The following is an 18,534-nucleotide window of genomic DNA, read 5'->3' on the forward strand; positions in this document are numbered from 1 at the left end:
AGGACATATTTTAAAAAAGAAGGAAAGCTTTATAAAAATAGTCTTAGCATGGTATATGAAAGGGAAGAGAAGTTCAGGGAGGAAGATATTTGACATCCTGGACAATGTGCTGTATGGGTGCACATATAGTACCATTAAGAAAGAAGACATAGACCACCTGAAATGGAGACGCCTGGAAGAAAACTATTGATGAGATACTCATACAGTTATAGTTTCCAATATATGCTACTCTTGATTGATATATACCTTCATAAATATGTCATTTGATAATCAACTGTTTGACATATTTACAATTTTCACTAACTGGAGAGCATGTAATTTACAAGATATTTTTGACTTCTTTTGTATCTTTTGGAGTTCCATAATTAATGAATGGGTTGGATCGTATATGTTCTGTGTGTGACACTGCAGCACTACAATACAAAACACTTACATTTCTGACTGATAGATTTTCATATATAGGGTCGGTAGATGACTCTGTCAAGTTATAAAGCTTGATTTATTTTTCCCAGAAGGCCTCTGTTTTACATCAAACTCCACAACAGAGTGGTTCAGCAGTCATAAACATTAGTTTTTTGTTTATTTTATGAAGAACTCTGATCATGGCGTCATTGAATTGTTGACATTGGCAGACAGCGAGACTGCTTTTATGCCAGTGTGAATTGACACTACTCATGATGAATGTAAAAAAAAAAAAAAAATGGGCAGATGTCAGGTATTTCTGTGTCTTCTATCACACACTTTGGAAGATATTTAAAGAAAGGAGTTAATCAGTTTTCAGTCTTTACTAGCAATGGTGACAGATTTTTATCTGGGTTTTGGTATTCTGTTGGGTATTATTGACCATGTTTTTAGGTGAGTCAGCACATTAAACTACCAGAAAATCTAAACAACTGTATCCATCAGAATACCTGAAGGCAGTTCAATATCATCATCTGCAGAAAAAACCTAAACTCATTTAAGTACCAACATAAGGACTGGATGCAGAATGAAAACATTTAAGTTGATAGGAAGTTTGCTTATGTCAGGTCCCATGACTCCAGCCGTAATAACAGCATATATAAAACTTTATAATGAAATGCGATCATTTTGACTTTTGGAGATGAACAGTGACCTTTATAACTAAATAAACTATAGAATTTCCAGTCTTGGTCACATTTTGATATTTTCTGAAGAGATAAACATTTTCAGTTCTACAGTCACCATCAAATACTGAAAAACAGTGACATGGAAGAGGAGTAGTTGTAAATTAAAATGTGACTAAGACTATGAATTCAACAGTTTATTTAATTCATTATGACTTGCAAGAGCATTATTAAGTCTCTTGTACCTCAGAAAACTGCTCTACATCAAACATTAAGGAAGGAGATAAGATACTGCACAAGTAGCTTAAATCTCAGTGTCATAAAATGTAAATATGTCAGTGTGGTGAGCTTTGTCATACACAGGTTCTGAAGTTGTTGGCTGATATCTACTCCCAGAAAGCATTTGTTCGGCTGACTGGAAGACCTTTAGTTTTGAGTTTCGTGTTACATAGGAGCATAACATGGAGTCACAAGCAGAAAATCTTGCTGCAGTACTGCACATCAAAGATATTATTCGCATAGTATGTATGCTGTTAATAATAAGTATTATATGCCTATTTCTGAATAGATTCAGTTATTGAAAAACATCAAATTTACTTGGATTTTCTTCCTTTTTGCAAAGAGCACACTTTCTATTATCCTAATATAACTCAAATATATCAAAAGGGTCCCAGATTGACACTTTTTACTGCCATAATGATTCAACTTTTATGCAATGTTTTCAAAACTTATACCACTGTTAGCAGTAATGATTCCAATGATTATTGTGTATCATATTATGCATTTGTTTTGTGTAATGAAGGGTAACATAGATAAATGTAACATATACTGCATACTGACTTGGTTCTAGTGTTAATTATCAATATTTATGCTGCATACACAGATTACATCTCTTTGACTCAATTTAGTAAGATTTTATGATTCTCATCCCATTTACAGGCGAGAATCTCATGCTGATAAAGGACAATGAGTCACTGTACTCAGCTGACTTTAGCCATTTGGTTCTTCTCATCTTCTCACTATGCATCTCTAGTCTTTCTAGTCTTTCTGATTGCTCTCTGTCAGTTGTTTGGATGAGAAGTTATAAAATTGTCTGTCTCTGTGTAATCTGTAAAGCCCCCAATGGGCCAAAAGTGATACACAAGGGTGCATTTTGGTTGTTGGATAACCACTGGAACTTGTCTCATTAGTTTCAGTTTACATTGTGACCAAGTACTGTGTCACAGTTGTAAGATAAAGTTCACATGTATTTGGAAAGACAACAGATCAAATCCCCACCAGCCATTCTGATTTAGGTTTCCCAAAATTTTCCTAAATTGCCTATGGCAAATAATGTGTCAATTCCTTTGAGACAAGTGACTGACTTCTTCCTCCATTCTTTCCCAGTCCAACCTCACACTCCAACTCTACGAACCTGATCAAAGATATGTCAAACTCTAATATTCCTTCTATGACATGAAAGGTTCTCCTGGACAGTCATGAGATATACATTTGTTCTGTATGTCACTTAAATTTCAGATGTATTTTCCACTGATTACATTATTGTGTGCTCAAAAAATAAAGTACTTCTGATCTTTTGCATATCCAGATATTTTCTTGAACCTTGAACCCTAACATTCCTCCCAATATTTGTAATTCTAATTTTGTTAGTGGGATTAACTTTGATGCTAATGATGATATCTCACCTATATTGAGTGGCTCAGAGAGAATGCCTGTCAGTTAGTGCTAGAAAGAGATTTCTAGTAACAGATATTACAAGAAACTGTGTAGACTTCACACAATTTTTCTGCATTGGTTTAATGGCGTATCTATCACTGTCAGTATTCTTGATAATTTCACCTAAGCACCTGACATGTTTAGTGTGTACAATATTGCTATATTTCCTCATAATAGAGTCCAGATCTGCATTCTTGCAGATCATGTTCTTTGATTCCTCATAAGAAAGTTGGAGGCCAGTTCTGACAGTAATATCATGCAGTTTTTCTGTGGTGTGTTTGGCTTCAGTGGTAATTATTACAAGGTCATTTTTAAAGATAAGGCACTAACAGTGACTTCTTAATATTTTTCCCTTGTTTATTTACAGGTGTGTATTCTTATGTTATGGTGATCTTGTCTAGTAACAGATGGAAAAATAGTGGATATAACTCATCACTTTGCCTTAAGCCTGATTTTATTTCCAAAAGATGAGGAGATTTCAACCATGAATTTTAGTGTGGAGATTTTGGTTGTTAAAATATGTTTGATAAAGTGATGTGAAATGTATGATGAGATAAAAGAAATTATTCAGGTAGTGAAGGGAGACGAAAATTTAATACTCATGGGTGACTGAAATTCGAGAGTAGGAAAAGGGAGAGAAGGAAACATAGTGGGTGAATATGATTGGGGGAGAGAAATGAAAGAGGAAACTGTTTGGTAGAATTTTGCACAGAGCATAACTTAATCGTAGTTAACACTTGGTTCAAGAATCATAAAAGAAGGTTGTATACATGGAAGAATCCTGGAGATACTAGAAGGTATCAGATAGATTATATAATGGTAAGACAGAGATTTAGGAACCAGGTATTAAATTTTAAGACATTTCCAGGGGCAGATGTGGACTCTGACCACAATCTATTGGTTATGAACCGTAGATTAAAACTGAAGAAACTGCAAAAAGGTGGGAATTTAAGGAGGTGGGACCTGGATAAACTGACTAAACCAGCAGTTGTACAGAGTTTCAGGGACAGCATAAGGGAACAATTGACAGGAATGGGTGAAAGAAATACAGTAGAAGAAGAATGGGTAGCTCTGAGGGATGAAGTAGTGAAGGCAGCAGAGGATCAAGTAGGTAAAAAGACGAGGGTTAGTAGAAATCCTGGGGTAACAGAAGAAATATTGAATTTAATTGATGAAGGGAGAAAATATAAAAATGCAGTAAATGAAGCAGGCAAAAGGAATACAAACGTCTCAAAAATGAGATCGACAGGAAGTGCAAAATGGCTAAGCAGACATGGCTAGAGGACAAATGTAAGGATGTAGAGTCTTATCTCACTAGGGGTAAGATAGATACTGCCTACAGGAAAATTAAAGAGACCTTTGGAGAAAAGAGAACCACTTGTATGAATATCAAGAGCTCAGATGGAAACCCAGTTCTAAGCAAAGAAGGGAAAGCAGAAGGGTGGAAGGAGTATATAGAGGGTCTATACAAGGGCGATGTACTTGAGGACAATATTATGGAAATGGAAGAGGATGTAGATGAAGATGAAATGGGAGACACGATACTGCGTGAAGAGTTTGACAGAGCACTGAAAGACCTCAGTCGAAACAAGGCCCCGGGAGTAGACAACATACCTTTAGAACTACTGATGGCCTTGGGATTGCCAGTCCTGACAAAACTCTAGCATCTGGTGAGCAAGATGTATAAGACAGGCAAAATACCCTCACACTTCAAGAAGAACATAATCATTCCAATCCCAAAGAAAGCAGGTGTTGACAGATGTGAAAATTACCAAACTATCAGTTTAATAAGTCATGGCTGCAAAATACTAAAGCAAATTCTTTACAGACAAATGGAAAAACTCATAGAAGCCGACCTCGAGGAAGATCAGTTTGGATTCCACAGAAATGTTGGAACACGTGAGGCAATACTGACCCTACAACTTATCTTAGAAAATAGACTAAGGAAAAGCAAACCTACGTTTCTAGCATTTGTAGACTTAGTGAAAGCTTTCGACAATGTTGACTGGAATACTCTCTTTGAAATTCTAAAGATGGCAGGGGTAAAATACAGGGAGCGAAAGGCTATTTACAATTTGTACAGAAACCAGATGGCACTTATAAGAGTCGAGGGGCACGAAAGGGAAGCAGTGGTTGGGAAGGGAGTGAGACAGGGTTATAGCCTGTCCCTAATGTTATTCAATCTGTATATTGAGCAAGCAGTAAAGGAAACAAAAGAAAAATTTGGACTAGGTATTAAAATCCATGGAGAATAAATAAAAACTTTGAGGTTCGCCGATGACATTGTAATTCTGTCAGAGACAGCAAAGGACTTGGAAGAGCAGTTAAATGGAATGGACAGTGTCTTGAAAGGAGGATATAAGATGAACATCAACAAAAGCAAAACAAGGATAATGGAATGTAGTCGAATTAAGTCGGGTGATGCTGAGGGAATTATATTAGGAAATGAGACACTCAAAGTGGTTAAGGAGTTTTGCTATTTTGGGAGCAAAATAACTGATGATGGTCGAAATAGAGAGGATATAAAATGTAGACTGGCAATGGCAAGGAAAGCGTTTCTGAAGAAGAGAAATTTGTTAACATCGAGTATAGATTTAAGTGTCAGGAAGTCGTTTCTGAAAGTATTTGTATCGAAGTGAAACATGGACGATAAATAGTTTGGACAAGATGAGAATAGAAGCTTTTGAAATGACGATTAGATGGGTAGATCACATAACTAATGAGGAGGTATTGAACAGGATTGGGGAGAAGAGGAGTTTGTGGCACAACTTGGCAAGAAGAAGGGACCGGTTGGTAGGACATGTTCTGAGGCATCAAAGGATCACAAATTTAGCATTGGAGGGCAGCGTGGAGGATAAAAATTGTAGGGGGAGACAAAGAGATGAATACACTAAGCAGATTCAGAAGGATGTAGATTGCAGTAAGTACTGGGAGATGAAGAAGCTTGCACAGGATAGAGTAGCATGGAAAGCACTCAGTCTCAGGACTGAAGACAACAACGACAACAACAAGTGATTTATTATATTATCCACACTCTGTTTGTGTAGTACACAAGGTCAGTGGAGTTGCATACTTTTTAAAAATATACAAAAGCTGCCTCTCCCCTACCCTCATGTATAAAGGACCTTGCCATTGGTTGGGAGGCTTGCCTGCCTCAGCGATATATTTAGCCATAGCATAGGTGCAACCACAATGGAGTGGTATATGTTGAGAGACCAGACAAACATGTGGTTTCTAAAAAGGGACAGCAGTCTTTTCAGTAGTTGCAAGATCAACAGTCTGGATGACAAAATAGTCCCCCAGTTGGATCTTTATGTGTGGACTGCTCAGGAGGATGTCATTATCAGGAGAAACAAAACTGGCGTTCTACTGATCGGAGCATGGAATGTCAGATTCCTTAATCGGGCAGATAAGTAAGAAAATTTTAAAAGGTAAATGGATAGGTTAAAGTTAGATATCGTGGGAATTAGTGAAGTCTGATGGTGGGAGGAACGGGACTTCTGATTAATTGAATATAGGATTATAAATACAAAATCAAATAGGGGAAATTCAGGAGTAGGTTTAATAATGAATAAAAAATAGGAACACAGATAAGCTACTATGAACAGCATAGTGAACACATTATTGTAGCCAAGATAGACAAAAATCTCACACTTACCAAGTAGTACAAGTTTATATGCCATTTAGGTCCACAAATGAGGAGGAAATTGAGGAAATGTATGATGAAATAAAAGAAATTATTCAGATAGTTAAGGGAGATAAAAATTTAATAATCATGGGGGACTGGAATTTGATAGCAGGAAAAGGAAGTGAAGGAAAAGTACTAGGTGAACATAGACTGGGGGAAAGGAATGAAAGAGGAAGCCACCTGGTAGAATTTTATAATGGTAAGACAGAGATTTAGGAACCAGGTTTTAAATTTTAAGACATTTCCAGGGGCAGATGTGGACTCTGACCATAATGTATTGGTTATGAACTGCAGATTCAAACTGAAGAAACTGCAAAAGGGCAGGAATTTAAGGAGATGGGGTCTGTATAAAATGAAAGAACCAGAGGTTATAAAGAGTTTCATAGAGAGCATTAAGGAACAATTGTGAGGACAGGGGAAAGAAATACAGTAGAAGAGGAAATGGTAGCTTTGAGAGATGAAATAGTGAATACAGCAGAGGATCAAGTAGGTAAAAAGATGAGGGCTAATAGAAATCCTTGGGTAACACAAGAGATATCGAATTTAATTGATGAAAGGAGAAAACAAAAAAAAGGCAGTAAATTAAGCATGTGAAAAGGAATAAAAATGTTCCAAAATGAGATTGACAGGAAGTGCAAAATTGCTAAGTGGGAATGGCTAGAGGACAAATGTAAGAATGTAGAAGCATATATCACTTGGAGAAAGATAGATCCCACCTACAGGAAATTTAAAGAGACGTTTGGACAAAAGAGAACCACCTACGTGAATATCAAGTGCTCAGATGGAAAACCGGTCCTAAGCAAAGAAGGGAAATCAGAAAGTTGCAAGGAGTACATATAGGGTCTATACAAGGGATATGTTCTTGAGTACAATAGAAGAGGACATAGATGAAGATGGGAAGGGAAATATGATGTTGCATGAAGAATTCAATGAATTACTCAAAGACCTAAGTCAAAACAAGGCCCCAGGATTAGACAACATTCTGTTAGAGCTTTTGATAGCCTTGGGAGAACCAGACATGACACAACTCTTCTATCTGGTGAGCAAGATGTACGAGACAGGTGAAATACCCTCAGACTTCAAGAAGAATATAATAATTCCAATCCCAAAGAAAGCATGTGTTGACAGGGGTGAAAATTACTGACTATCACTTTAATAACTTACAGTTGCAAAATACTAACACGAAGTCTTTACCGATGAATGGAAAAACTGGTAGAAGCTGACCTTGGGGAAGATTGGTTTGGATTCTGGAGAAATGTAGGAACACATGAGGCATTACTGTCCCTATGACTTCTATGAGAAGATAGATCAAGGAATTATAGCATTTGTAGACTTAGAGAAAGTTTTTGACAATGTTGACTGGAATACTCTCTTTCTAATTCTAAAGGTATCCAGCATAAAATACAGGGAGCAAATGGATATTTAGAATTTTTACAGGAACCAGATGAGAGTTATAAGGGTCAAGTGGCACGAAAGGGAAGCAGTGGCTGAGAAGGGAGTGAGACAGGGTTGTAACCTATGCCTGACATTATTCAATCTGTATATTGAGCAAGTAGTAAAGGAAACAAAAGAAAAATTTGGAGTAGGAATTAAAGTGCAGAGAGAAGAAGTAAAGACATGAGGTTTGCCGATGACATTGTAATTCTGTTGAAGATAGCGAAGAACTTGGAGGAACAGTTGAATGAAATTGATAGTGTCTTGAAATGAATATTAACAAAAGCAAAATCAGGATAATGGAATGTAATAGAATTAAATCAGGCGATGCTGAGGGAATTAGATTAATTGAGACACTTAAAGTAGAGATGAGTTTTGCTATTTGGGAAGCAAAATAATTGATGATGGTCAAAGTAGGGATGATATAAAATGTAGACGGGCAATGGCATGAAAAAAATTTCTGAAGAAGAGAAAGTTGTTAACAACGAGTATAGATGTAAGTGTCGGAAAGCCGTCTCTGAAAGTATTTGTACAGAGTGTAGCCATGTATGGAAGTGAAACATTAATGATAAACAATTTAGACAAGAAGAGATTAGAAGTTTCTGAAATGTGGTGCTACAGAAGAATGCCATAAGACTAGAGGGGCAGATCACATAACTAATGAAGAGGTACTGAATAGAGTAGGGGAGAAGAGAAATTTCTGGTACATACTTACTAGAAAAAGTGATTGGTTGGTAGGACACATTCTGAGACATCCAGGGATCACCAATTTAGTACTGGAGGGAAGTGTGGGAGGTAAAAATCACAGAGGTAGATCAAGACATGCATACGGTAATTGTGAAAATCGACTGACTGGTGGTTCTGTAGTATCATCCTGAGGTACTTGATCTGTTCTGTGAATGATTGGCATTGTAGGAAGCTCACTTGCTAGTCACTATCTTCCATTATATCTGTTGCTTTATTCTGGTAATTACAGCATTTTAAAGTACTTTGTAGGCAAGTGGATTTTAGATAAAATAATCTACTCACCAAGCAGTGGCAGAAGTAAACATATACAGAATTTAAGGCAATGTGCAAGCTTTCAGAGCAAGTGGCCCCTTCTTCTCAGAGAAATGTTGAAGGGGAAGGAAGAGGTATGAACAAGAAGGACTGGTGACGATTATGAGATGGGGAGAGTTATAGAAAATTCACCTGCAACTCACCCACCTCAAGAAAAAACTAGATTTCTCCAGTTTTTTCTACACAGATTTTGAAATTTTGTAATTTTTAAGGTACGCGTAGTGAAAATGAAAGTTTATTTTAAGAATATTATTTAAATGCCCCATATGGATGAAAAATATTGCACACAATAAGTTAAATGTATCATTATCATAAAGAAATTCCACATTGTACAGACATTCTAAAATAAACTGAACGTAAAAGAAAATCTATGTCTTATTGTTTGCAGCAACTATTGTACATTCATTTTAGGATGATATATAATAAAGAGTAGATTTTATTTGCTCCTGATAAATTATTAGTAGCGTATCAACCACTAATAGGAAATTAAAGAAAAATGGCTACAATTAAGTATTGAGAACACTTTCTTTTCAAAAGTTGTGTTTTTATTACAATTTTGCTTTACACTTCATTATTTTGGGTGCAGCAAACACACTGATCACATCACTGAAGTTAAACTGAGCAACTGTGTCATATTCAATTGACAAGATAACTTAATTTTTCAGTCTGCCTCACATACACTTAACCTTAAGGAATTTTTTATTCTCTTTAATTTTCTGACAATATGTTGACAAAATGCTGCAGCCACTGAAAAAACAACTTCAAAATATCCAAACAGAAATATGTGTCAGAGTTGTTCATTATCTCTTTCTACTGGAACTTGAAAACTGCTGTTTTATTAACTACCTCGGCTGTATCAATATTTCTGATATACTTGGCACCAGAATCTGCTGTCTATTTTTTAAATAAGTTGCAGAGCATTCATTTAATGCTTCCCTAACAGAAAATTAAAGGGAGATGAAATGGTGCATTGTATGTGACATCTATTTCCCATTTAACTTTTTATTCTATCAAATTCTTTGAAGTAGTTTAGTCTGACAGTTTCACTCTAGTCCTCAGTTAGCAGAAATCATCAAAAATCAGAAGCATTCAGTTAAATTGCATATTTCCTTCAAGACTTGTTGGCCAACCTTCAAAATCATACAACATCATAGCAAAGTAGTCGAAAACTCAATTGTTGAATATCAGCTAGCTGTGTAGACAGCAGCTGTTTGAACCAAGTGCACTGTCGACACATAAGCCATATTACACCAGTTCTGTATTCGTCATTTTCTTATGTACTACTTGAATGAAGTGACAATCTGACAACAGCATGGGTCTACAGTTTCCTGCTGCAGGGAAAGCTTCTTCTCACAGGTGGAAGGTGGAAACACGTACAGCAGGAGAATTCTTGTATCTCTCCTGTTTAATTCTTAAATCATCTTTGGCAGTCTTTTTCCCTCTGCCCATGTTCCCTTGGCAGGGGCCTAACTCGTTATGATCTTGGTATGAGTCACTGCCTCTGCATGCTTGCACATTTTCTTAATTTCCATTTGTGTTTTCTACTGTTGCTGCTTGGTGAATAGATTTTTTATTTATCCAGTCATATAATATTTTCAAAAATTGTCAATATATTAGTAATTGTTTTGATTTATCTTCATACTTTTGGTGTAGCAAATGAATCAAAGCATTTTTGCAGTCAGCATGTGAAACTTCACTTCTCTGTTATTCTCCATTTAGTAACAATAATGGCTTATCGTAGCTCAGTCATCAGTGTGCATCCAATTTTGACCATTGCTGCTGTTATGCCATACTCTGTATCTCATCAAAGAGCAGTGGAACAGAGGCCTGGATCAGAATGAAATATTGTCAGACTGCAAATTCTATGTACAATATTCTCAGTTATGTAGGTTCTGAAACTAATGTCTCAGGATAGGATGTCAGAGTTAGTCTTTGTATTTGCCTTCAGTGTTCCATCTGGGCAGTAGAAACAAATACCCTGTTAGTTGCTAGTTGTCTTGTAAAAGTACTGTAGAAATTTTATATATTGCTCTGATTTCTCCCAACCCTCTGAAGTCATACACATATTAAACATGGTGATTCTTTTGATGCTTGCATCTGTATTTCATTTATTTACTCATTCAGATATCATCTGATAATTATAGCCTCCTGATACCTAAAGCTGTTTTAGAACCATATTAATAATGAACCTCTTTGAACTGTGTTAGACTAGTACAAACAACATGTTAAAGAGGATATTTAAAGATTTTTTGACATAAAGCTTAAGTATGGAATAGACATTTAAATGGACATTGGCTCTGAATGATATATAAAACTGCTGGACTTAGAAAAATTTCTCCTTGACATAAAAGCATGCATGTTCTTACTTCTTTTATCAAAAACATTTATTAAAGTTAAGTTACATGTTAAATATTGCATATATTTCTTGTAAAATGAATTGACTATCCTATGAAGTCGTTTGCCTGATTACATTTTTATTTTGTTCTGTAAATGAAACTTGCCTCCTGCATGATATGAAAGGCATGAGTCATCATCATTATCATCTTTGACAGTTTCCAGCTTCTGGCCAGGTCTGTATGGAACATAGGCCTCTCCATCGTCTTCTGTCTTGGCACCATCTCTCCATCTTCATCTTGGTCCAATCTTCTCCTTTCTTTTGGATGCATTCCTCTACTCCTTTCAGTGATCTGTTCCTCAGTCTTCATCTTGGCCTTTTTCCTTCCAGTTTCATCTCATGTATCCTCCTGCGTATCCTCTTCTCATCCATTCTCTTAACATGTCCATACCATCACAGCCTTGATTTCTCTATCTCCTCCTGTAATGGTTCCACCTTCGTTAACTCTCTGATCCTCTCATTTCTTAACCTGTCTATCTTTGTCACCCCAATACTGTTTCTCAGGAATTTCATCTCAATAGCTTGTAGTTTGCTATTCTCTCTTCCTTTCATAAACCAGGTTTCTGATGCATATGTAGGATTGGGACATAGTATGACCAGTATATAGCCTTGTTACTGATTTGGGGCACATCCTTGCTCCACATCAGGCTTCTGCCACTCTTCTGAAATGCTTCTGCTTTTAGCCCCCACTCGTTTATTTCTCTGTCATTTTTTCCAACTCCTGTATCAGGCTGCCTAGGTACTTGAAACTGTCCACTCTCCTCAATCATTCCCCACAAATTGTTATTCCAGTTGTTCCTCTCTCCTTCTTTCTTGATGTGATAATCATCTCACTCTTACTTATACAAAATTTCATCCCATATTCTTGTACTGTTCTTTCCCATATGTCCAACTGTTCTTGTACTTCCTACTCCTTATTCTCCCAAATCATCAGATCATCTGCAAACACAATAGCTTTTATCTTCCTCTCACCAAATACGTGTGTGCTGTTCCTGCAGTTGTCTTACAGCAAAAATTAGATATACCGTGGACCTTCCTGTTCTGAAGCCATGTTGCTCTTCTCTCATTCCTCCTTCTAATTTTGCCCGAATTCAGGCTTCCAAAATTTTCTCAAAAATCTACAGCAAAAATTAGATCTACCGTGGACCTTCCTGTTCTGAAGCCATGTTGCTCTTCTCTCATTCTTCCTTCTAATTTTGCCCGAATTCGGGCTTCCAAAATTTTCTCAAAAATCTTTGCACAGTAACTCATCAATGTTATCCCCCGATAGTTTTTGCACTCTTTTCTATTTCCCTTCTTAAAGATTGGGATGAGTAACAAAATTTAAAAGAAATGTCACAAAAAGAACTAAATATAATGAACAACTATTAAGGACATATAACACTGAGCAGAACACTAATGTGTATTAGCTTTTCCCAAAATAATTTTTCATGCATCTCCCTAAGGAATTTTTCTGCACAGTAATACAAAAATATGCTTCCCATGCTTGACATACCACTTCTATTTTCTTTCTGTAAACATTCTTCTCACAATTCATTTTACTTTTACATTCAGCTCCCTGCCGCCGTTGGATAAGCAGCTGCAGCAGCAAGTCGTATACTCCTAGCTCACTCATTTGTTACATAGTTTAATTCTTAATTTCTTTGCGTGTTTTTGGTACTTGCATTGTTTAATTCATAAATTTCGGGCGTATTATAGTATTTGAGAGTTGTAGCATCGCGTTTTAGTACCTGAATAGTGTAAATTCGCGTAGTCGTTTGTCTACTGTTTTGTTTTGAACGGCCAGTGTCGGTTGGTCGCAGTCAGTGTGCTCCCTGCCGCCGTTGGATAAGCAGCTGCAGCAGCAAGTCGTATACTCCTAGCTCACTCATTTGTTACATAGTTTAATTCTTAATTTCTTTGCGTGTTTTTGGTACTTGCATTGTTTAATTCATAAATTTCGGGCGTATTATAGTATTTGAGAGTTGTAGCATCGCGTTTTAGTACCTGAATAGTGTAAATTCGCGTAGTCGTTTGTCTACTGTTTTGTTTTGAACGGCCAGTGTCGGTTGGTCGCAGTCAGTGTGCTCCCTGCCGCCGTTGGATAAGCAGCTGCAGCAGCAAGTCGTATACTCCTAGCTCACTCATTTGTTACATAGTTTAATTCTTAATTTCTTTGCGTGTTTTTGGTACTTGCATTGTTTAATTCATAAATTTCGGGCGTATTATAGTATTTGAGAGTTGTAGCATCGCGTTTTAGTACCTGAATAGTGTAAATTCGCGTAGTCGTTTGTCTACTGTTTTGTTTTGAACGGCCAGTGTCGGTTGGTCGCAGTCAGTGTGCTCCCTGCCGCCGTTGGATAAGCAGCTGCAGCAGCAAGTCGTATACTCCTAGCTCACTCATTTGTTACATAGTTTAATTCTTAATTTCTTTGCGTGTTTTTGGTACTTGCATTGTTTAATTCATAAATTTCGGGCGTATTATAGTATTTGAGAGTTGTAGCATCGCGTTTTAGTACCTGAATAGTGTAAATTCGCGTAGTCTCCTTCCGCCGCCGAGCAGTGTCAGCAGTGCGCAAGTAGCAGCATTACTGCATTTACTAGGCAATCTTGTATTTTAATAACCGTTTAAATTTTGTCGATTTGTTTGCGCTCTCTGTAGATTAGTTCAGACGTTCTTTGCAAAACAGTTTTTAGCATGGATAGGGACTGCAACTGCTGTGTTTGGATGCAGGCTGAGTTGGCATCCCTTCGCTCCCAGCTTCAGGCAGTGTTGGCTTCGGTCACACAGCTTGAGGCTGTTGCCAATGGGCATCACTGTGGGGGTCCGGATGGGGGTTTGTCGGGGACGGCCAGCTCGTCCCACGCATCCTCTGATCGGACTACGACTGTGGTTGCCTGGGATACTGCCCGCATTGAGGCTGATCCCTCACCTGTGGTAGAGTGGGAGGTCATTTCAAGGTGTGGCAGGGGGCGAAAGACATTCCGGAGGGCTGAACGGAAAGCCTCTCCAGTTTGTCTGACGAACCGGTTTCAGGCTCTGTCTCAGGCTGATACTGATCTTCGGCCTGACATGGCTGCTTGTCCTGTTCCAGAGGTTGCCCCTCAGTCTGCAAGATCCGGGCAGTCGCAGAGGGTGGGCTTACTGGTAGTTGGGAGCTCCAACGTCAGGCGCGTAATGGGGCCCCTTAGGGAAATGGCAGCAAGAGAGGGGAAGAAAACCAATGTGCACTCCGTGTGCATACCGGGGGGAGTCATTCCAGATGTGGAAAGGGTCCTTCCGGATGCCATGAAGGGTACAGGATGCACCCATCTGCAGGTGGTCGCTCATGTCGGCACCAATGACGTGTGTCGCTATGGATCGGAGGAAATCCTCTCTGGCTTCCGGCGGCTATCTGATTTGGTGAAGACTGCCAGTCTCGCTAGCGGGATGAAAGCAGAGCTCACCATCTGCAGCATCGTCGACAGGACTGACTGCGGACCTTTGGTACAGAGCCGAGTGGAGGGTCTGAATCAGAGGCTGAGACGGTTCTGCGACCGTGTGGGCTGCAGATTCCTCGACTTGCGCCATAGGGTGGTGGGGTTTCGGGTTCCGCTGGATAGGTCAGGAGTCCACTACACGCAACAAGCGGCTACACGGGTAGCAGGGGTTGTGTGGCGTGGGCTGGGCGGTTTTTTAGGTTAGATGGCCTTGGGCAAGTACAGAAAGGGCAACAGCCTCAACGGGTGCGGGGCAAAGTCAGGACATGCGGGGACCAAGCAGCAATCGGTTTTGTAATTGTCAACTGTCGAAGCTGCGTTGGCAAAGTACCGGAACTTCAAGCGCTGATAGAAAGCACCGAAGCTGAAATCGTTATAGGTACAGAAAGCTGGCTTAAGCCAGAGATAAATTCTGCCGAAATTTTTACAAAGGTACAGACGGTGTTTAGAAAGGATAGATTGCATGCAACTGGTGGTGGAGTGTTCAACGCTGTTAGTAGTAGTTTATCCGGTAGTGAAGTAGAAGTGGATAGCTCCTGTGAATTATTATGGGTGGAGGTTACACTAAACAACCGAACTAGGTTAATAATTGGCTCCTTTTACCGACCTCCCGACTCAGCAGCATTAGTGGCAGAACAACTGAGAGAAAATTTGGAATACATTTCACATAAATTTTCTCAGCATGTTATAGTCTTAGGTGGAGATTTCAATTTACCAGATATAGACTGGGACACTCAGATGTTTAGGACGGGTGGTAGGGACAGAGCATCGAGTGACATTATACTGAGTGCACTATCCGAAAATTACCTCGAGCAATTAAACAGAGAACCGACTCATGGAGATAACATATTGGACCTACTGATAACAAACAGACCCGAACTTTTCGACTCTGTATGTACAGAACAGGGAATCAGTGATCATAAGGCCGTTGCAGCATCCCTGAATATGGAAGTTAATAGGAATATAAAAAAAGGGAGGAAGGTTTATCTGTTTAGCAAGAGTAATAGAAGGCAGATTTCAGACTACCTAACAGATCAAAACGAAAATTTCTGTTCCGACACTGACAATGTTGAGTGTTTATGGAAAAATTTCAAGGCAATCGTAAAATGTGTTTTAGACAGGTACGTGCCGAGTAAAACTGTGAGGGACAGGAAAAATCCACCGAGGTACAACAACAAAGTTAGGAAACTACTGCGAAAGCAAAGAGAGCTCCACTCCAAGTTTAAACGCAGCCAAAACCTCTCAGACAAACAGAAGCTAAACGATGTCAAAGTTAGCGTAAGGAGGGCTATGCGTGAAGCGTTCATTGAATTCGAAAGTAAAATTCTATGTACCGACTTGACAGAAAATCCTAGGAAGTTCTGGTCTTACGTTAAATCAGTAAGTGGCTCGAAACAGCATATCCAGACACTACGGGATGATGATGGCATTGAAACAGAGGATGACACGCGTAAAGCTGAAATACTAAACACCTTTTTCCAAAGCTGTTTCACAGAGGAAGACCGCACTGCAGTTCCTTCTCTAAATCCTCGCACAAACGAAAAAATGGCTGACATCGAAATAAGTGTCCAAGGAATAGAAAAGCAACTGGAATCACTCAATAGAGGAAAGTCCACTGGACCTGACGGGATATCAATTCGATTCTACACAGAGTACGCGAAAGAACTTGCCCCCCTTCTAACAGCCGTGTACCGCAAGTCTCTAGAGGAACGGAGGGTTCCAAATGATTGGAAAAGAGCACAGATAGTCCCAGTCTTCAAGAAGGGTCGTCGAGCAGATGCGCAAAACTATAGACCTATATCTCTTACGTCGATCTCTTGTAGAATTTTAGAACATGTTTTTTGCTCGCGTATCATGTCATTTCTGGAAACCCAGAATCTACTATGTAGGAATCAACATGGATTCCGGAAACAGCAATCGTGTGAGACCCAACTCGCCTTATTTGTTCATGAGACCCAGAAAATATTAGATACAGGCTCCCAGGTAGATGCTATTTTTCTTGACTTCCGGAAGGCGTTCGATACAGTTCCGCACTGTCGCCTGATAAACAAAGTAAGAGCCTACAGAATATCAGACCAGCTGTGTGGCTGGATTGAAGAGTTTTTAGCAAACAGAACACAGCATGTTGTTATCAATGGAGAGACGTCTACAGACGTTAAAGTAACCTCTGGCGTGCCACAGGGGAGTGTTATGGGACCATTGCTTTTCACAATATATATAAATGACCTAGTAGATAGTGTTGGAAGTTCCATGCGGCTTTTCGCGGATGATGCTGTAGTATACAGAGAAGTTGCTGCATTAGAAAATTGTAGCGAAATACAGGAAGATCTGCAGCGGATAGGCACTTGGTGCAGGGAGTGGCAACTGACCCTTAACATAGACAAATGTAATGTATTGCGAATACATAGAAAGAAGGATCCTTTATTGTATGATTATATGATAGCGGGACAAGCACTGGTAGCAGTTACTTCTGTAAAATATCTGGGAGTGTGCGTACGGAACGATTTGAAGTGGAATGATCATATAAAATTAATTGTTGGTAAGGCGGGTACCAGGTTGAGATTCATTGGGAGAGTGCTTAGAAAATGTAGTCCATCAACAAAGGAGGTGGCTTACAAAACACTCGTTCGACCTATACTTGAGTATTGCTCATCAGTGTGGGATCCGTACCAGGTCGGGTTGACGGAGGAGATAGAGAAGATCCAAAGAAGAGCGGTGCGTTTTGTCACCGGGTTATTTGGTAACCGTGATAGCATTACGGAGATGTTTAATAAACTCAAGTGGCAGACTCTGCAAGAGAGGCGCTCTGCATCGCGGTGTAGCTTGCTCGCCAGGTTTCGAGAGGGTGCGTTTCTGGATGAGGTGTCGAATATATTGCTTCCCCCTACTTGTACCTCCCGAGGAGATCACGAATGTAAAATTAGAGAGATTAGAGCGCGCACGGAGGCTTTCAGACAGTTGTTCTTCCCGCGAACCATACGCGACTGGAACAGGAAAGGGAGGTAATGACAGTGGCACGTAAAGTGCCCTCCGCCACACACCGTTGGGTGGCTTGCGGAGTATCAATGTAGATGTAGATGTAGACAATGCTTTCTCCTCCTTTTTGGTGTACCATTGTCATTATTTTCTCTTCCATTTCCTTGTATTCTCATTACTGTAGTCTGTGCCACTGGAAGTACCATCTCCTTTTTCCAAAAATACCTCTGTCAAAGCTATCTTGAAGGCCATGAACTGCAGAACATTTTTTCTGTGGTCATTTAATCTACCCTTGTCCACCCAGTAGTGCACCCAACTGTTTGCAGTTTCTAAAACAAGAATATGAAAAATAGTTCTATCAGTCAGCATTCTTTGTTCAAGGATTAACCCATTAGTAGGTGATCATTCTGCTGATGACGTGCATGCAACCCCTGTTTAAGGTGTATTGGCTCTCACATTTTCCCCATAATTTTGTCCTAGCATTGCCTAATTTTCATTTAGAATCTCATTACCTATTCTGCTAGTATCATCATCATCACTGTCATCACTTGAATCACCTGCATGTTGTGGCTCTCACTATTTTTCATCCACAGCTGCTTGCTGCTGATGACTATTATCTATGGGGTCATCTTCCTCATCACTGCTAAAGCCATCCAGATCAGAAAATTCTCCATTCATCAGCAAATTTACTAACTGTTCATCTGCAAGGTCCTTTCTTCTTA

The 18,534-nt window shown here is 39.1% G+C and overlaps 1 protein-coding gene across 1 annotated transcript in view; it reads left to right on the top strand.

Moving 5' to 3' along the window:
• The first annotated feature begins 1,490 nt into the window (after window positions 1-1,490).
• The window catches only part of LOC126412372 (sorbitol dehydrogenase-like), a 135,366-nt gene continuing 118,322 nt past the window's right edge, over window positions 1,491-18,534 (top strand). The window contains exon 1 of the mRNA XM_050081941.1: window positions 1,491-1,606. Coding sequence (XP_049937898.1) covers window positions 1,547-1,606 — 60 coding nt within the window. The 5' untranslated portion in view covers window positions 1,491-1,546. The remainder of the gene's footprint in view (window positions 1,607-18,534) is intronic.

This window comes from Schistocerca serialis, chromosome 7, assembly GCF_023864345.2.
Source record: "Schistocerca serialis cubense isolate TAMUIC-IGC-003099 chromosome 7, iqSchSeri2.2, whole genome shotgun sequence".
Lineage (NCBI taxonomy): Eukaryota > Metazoa > Arthropoda > Insecta > Orthoptera > Acrididae > Schistocerca > Schistocerca serialis.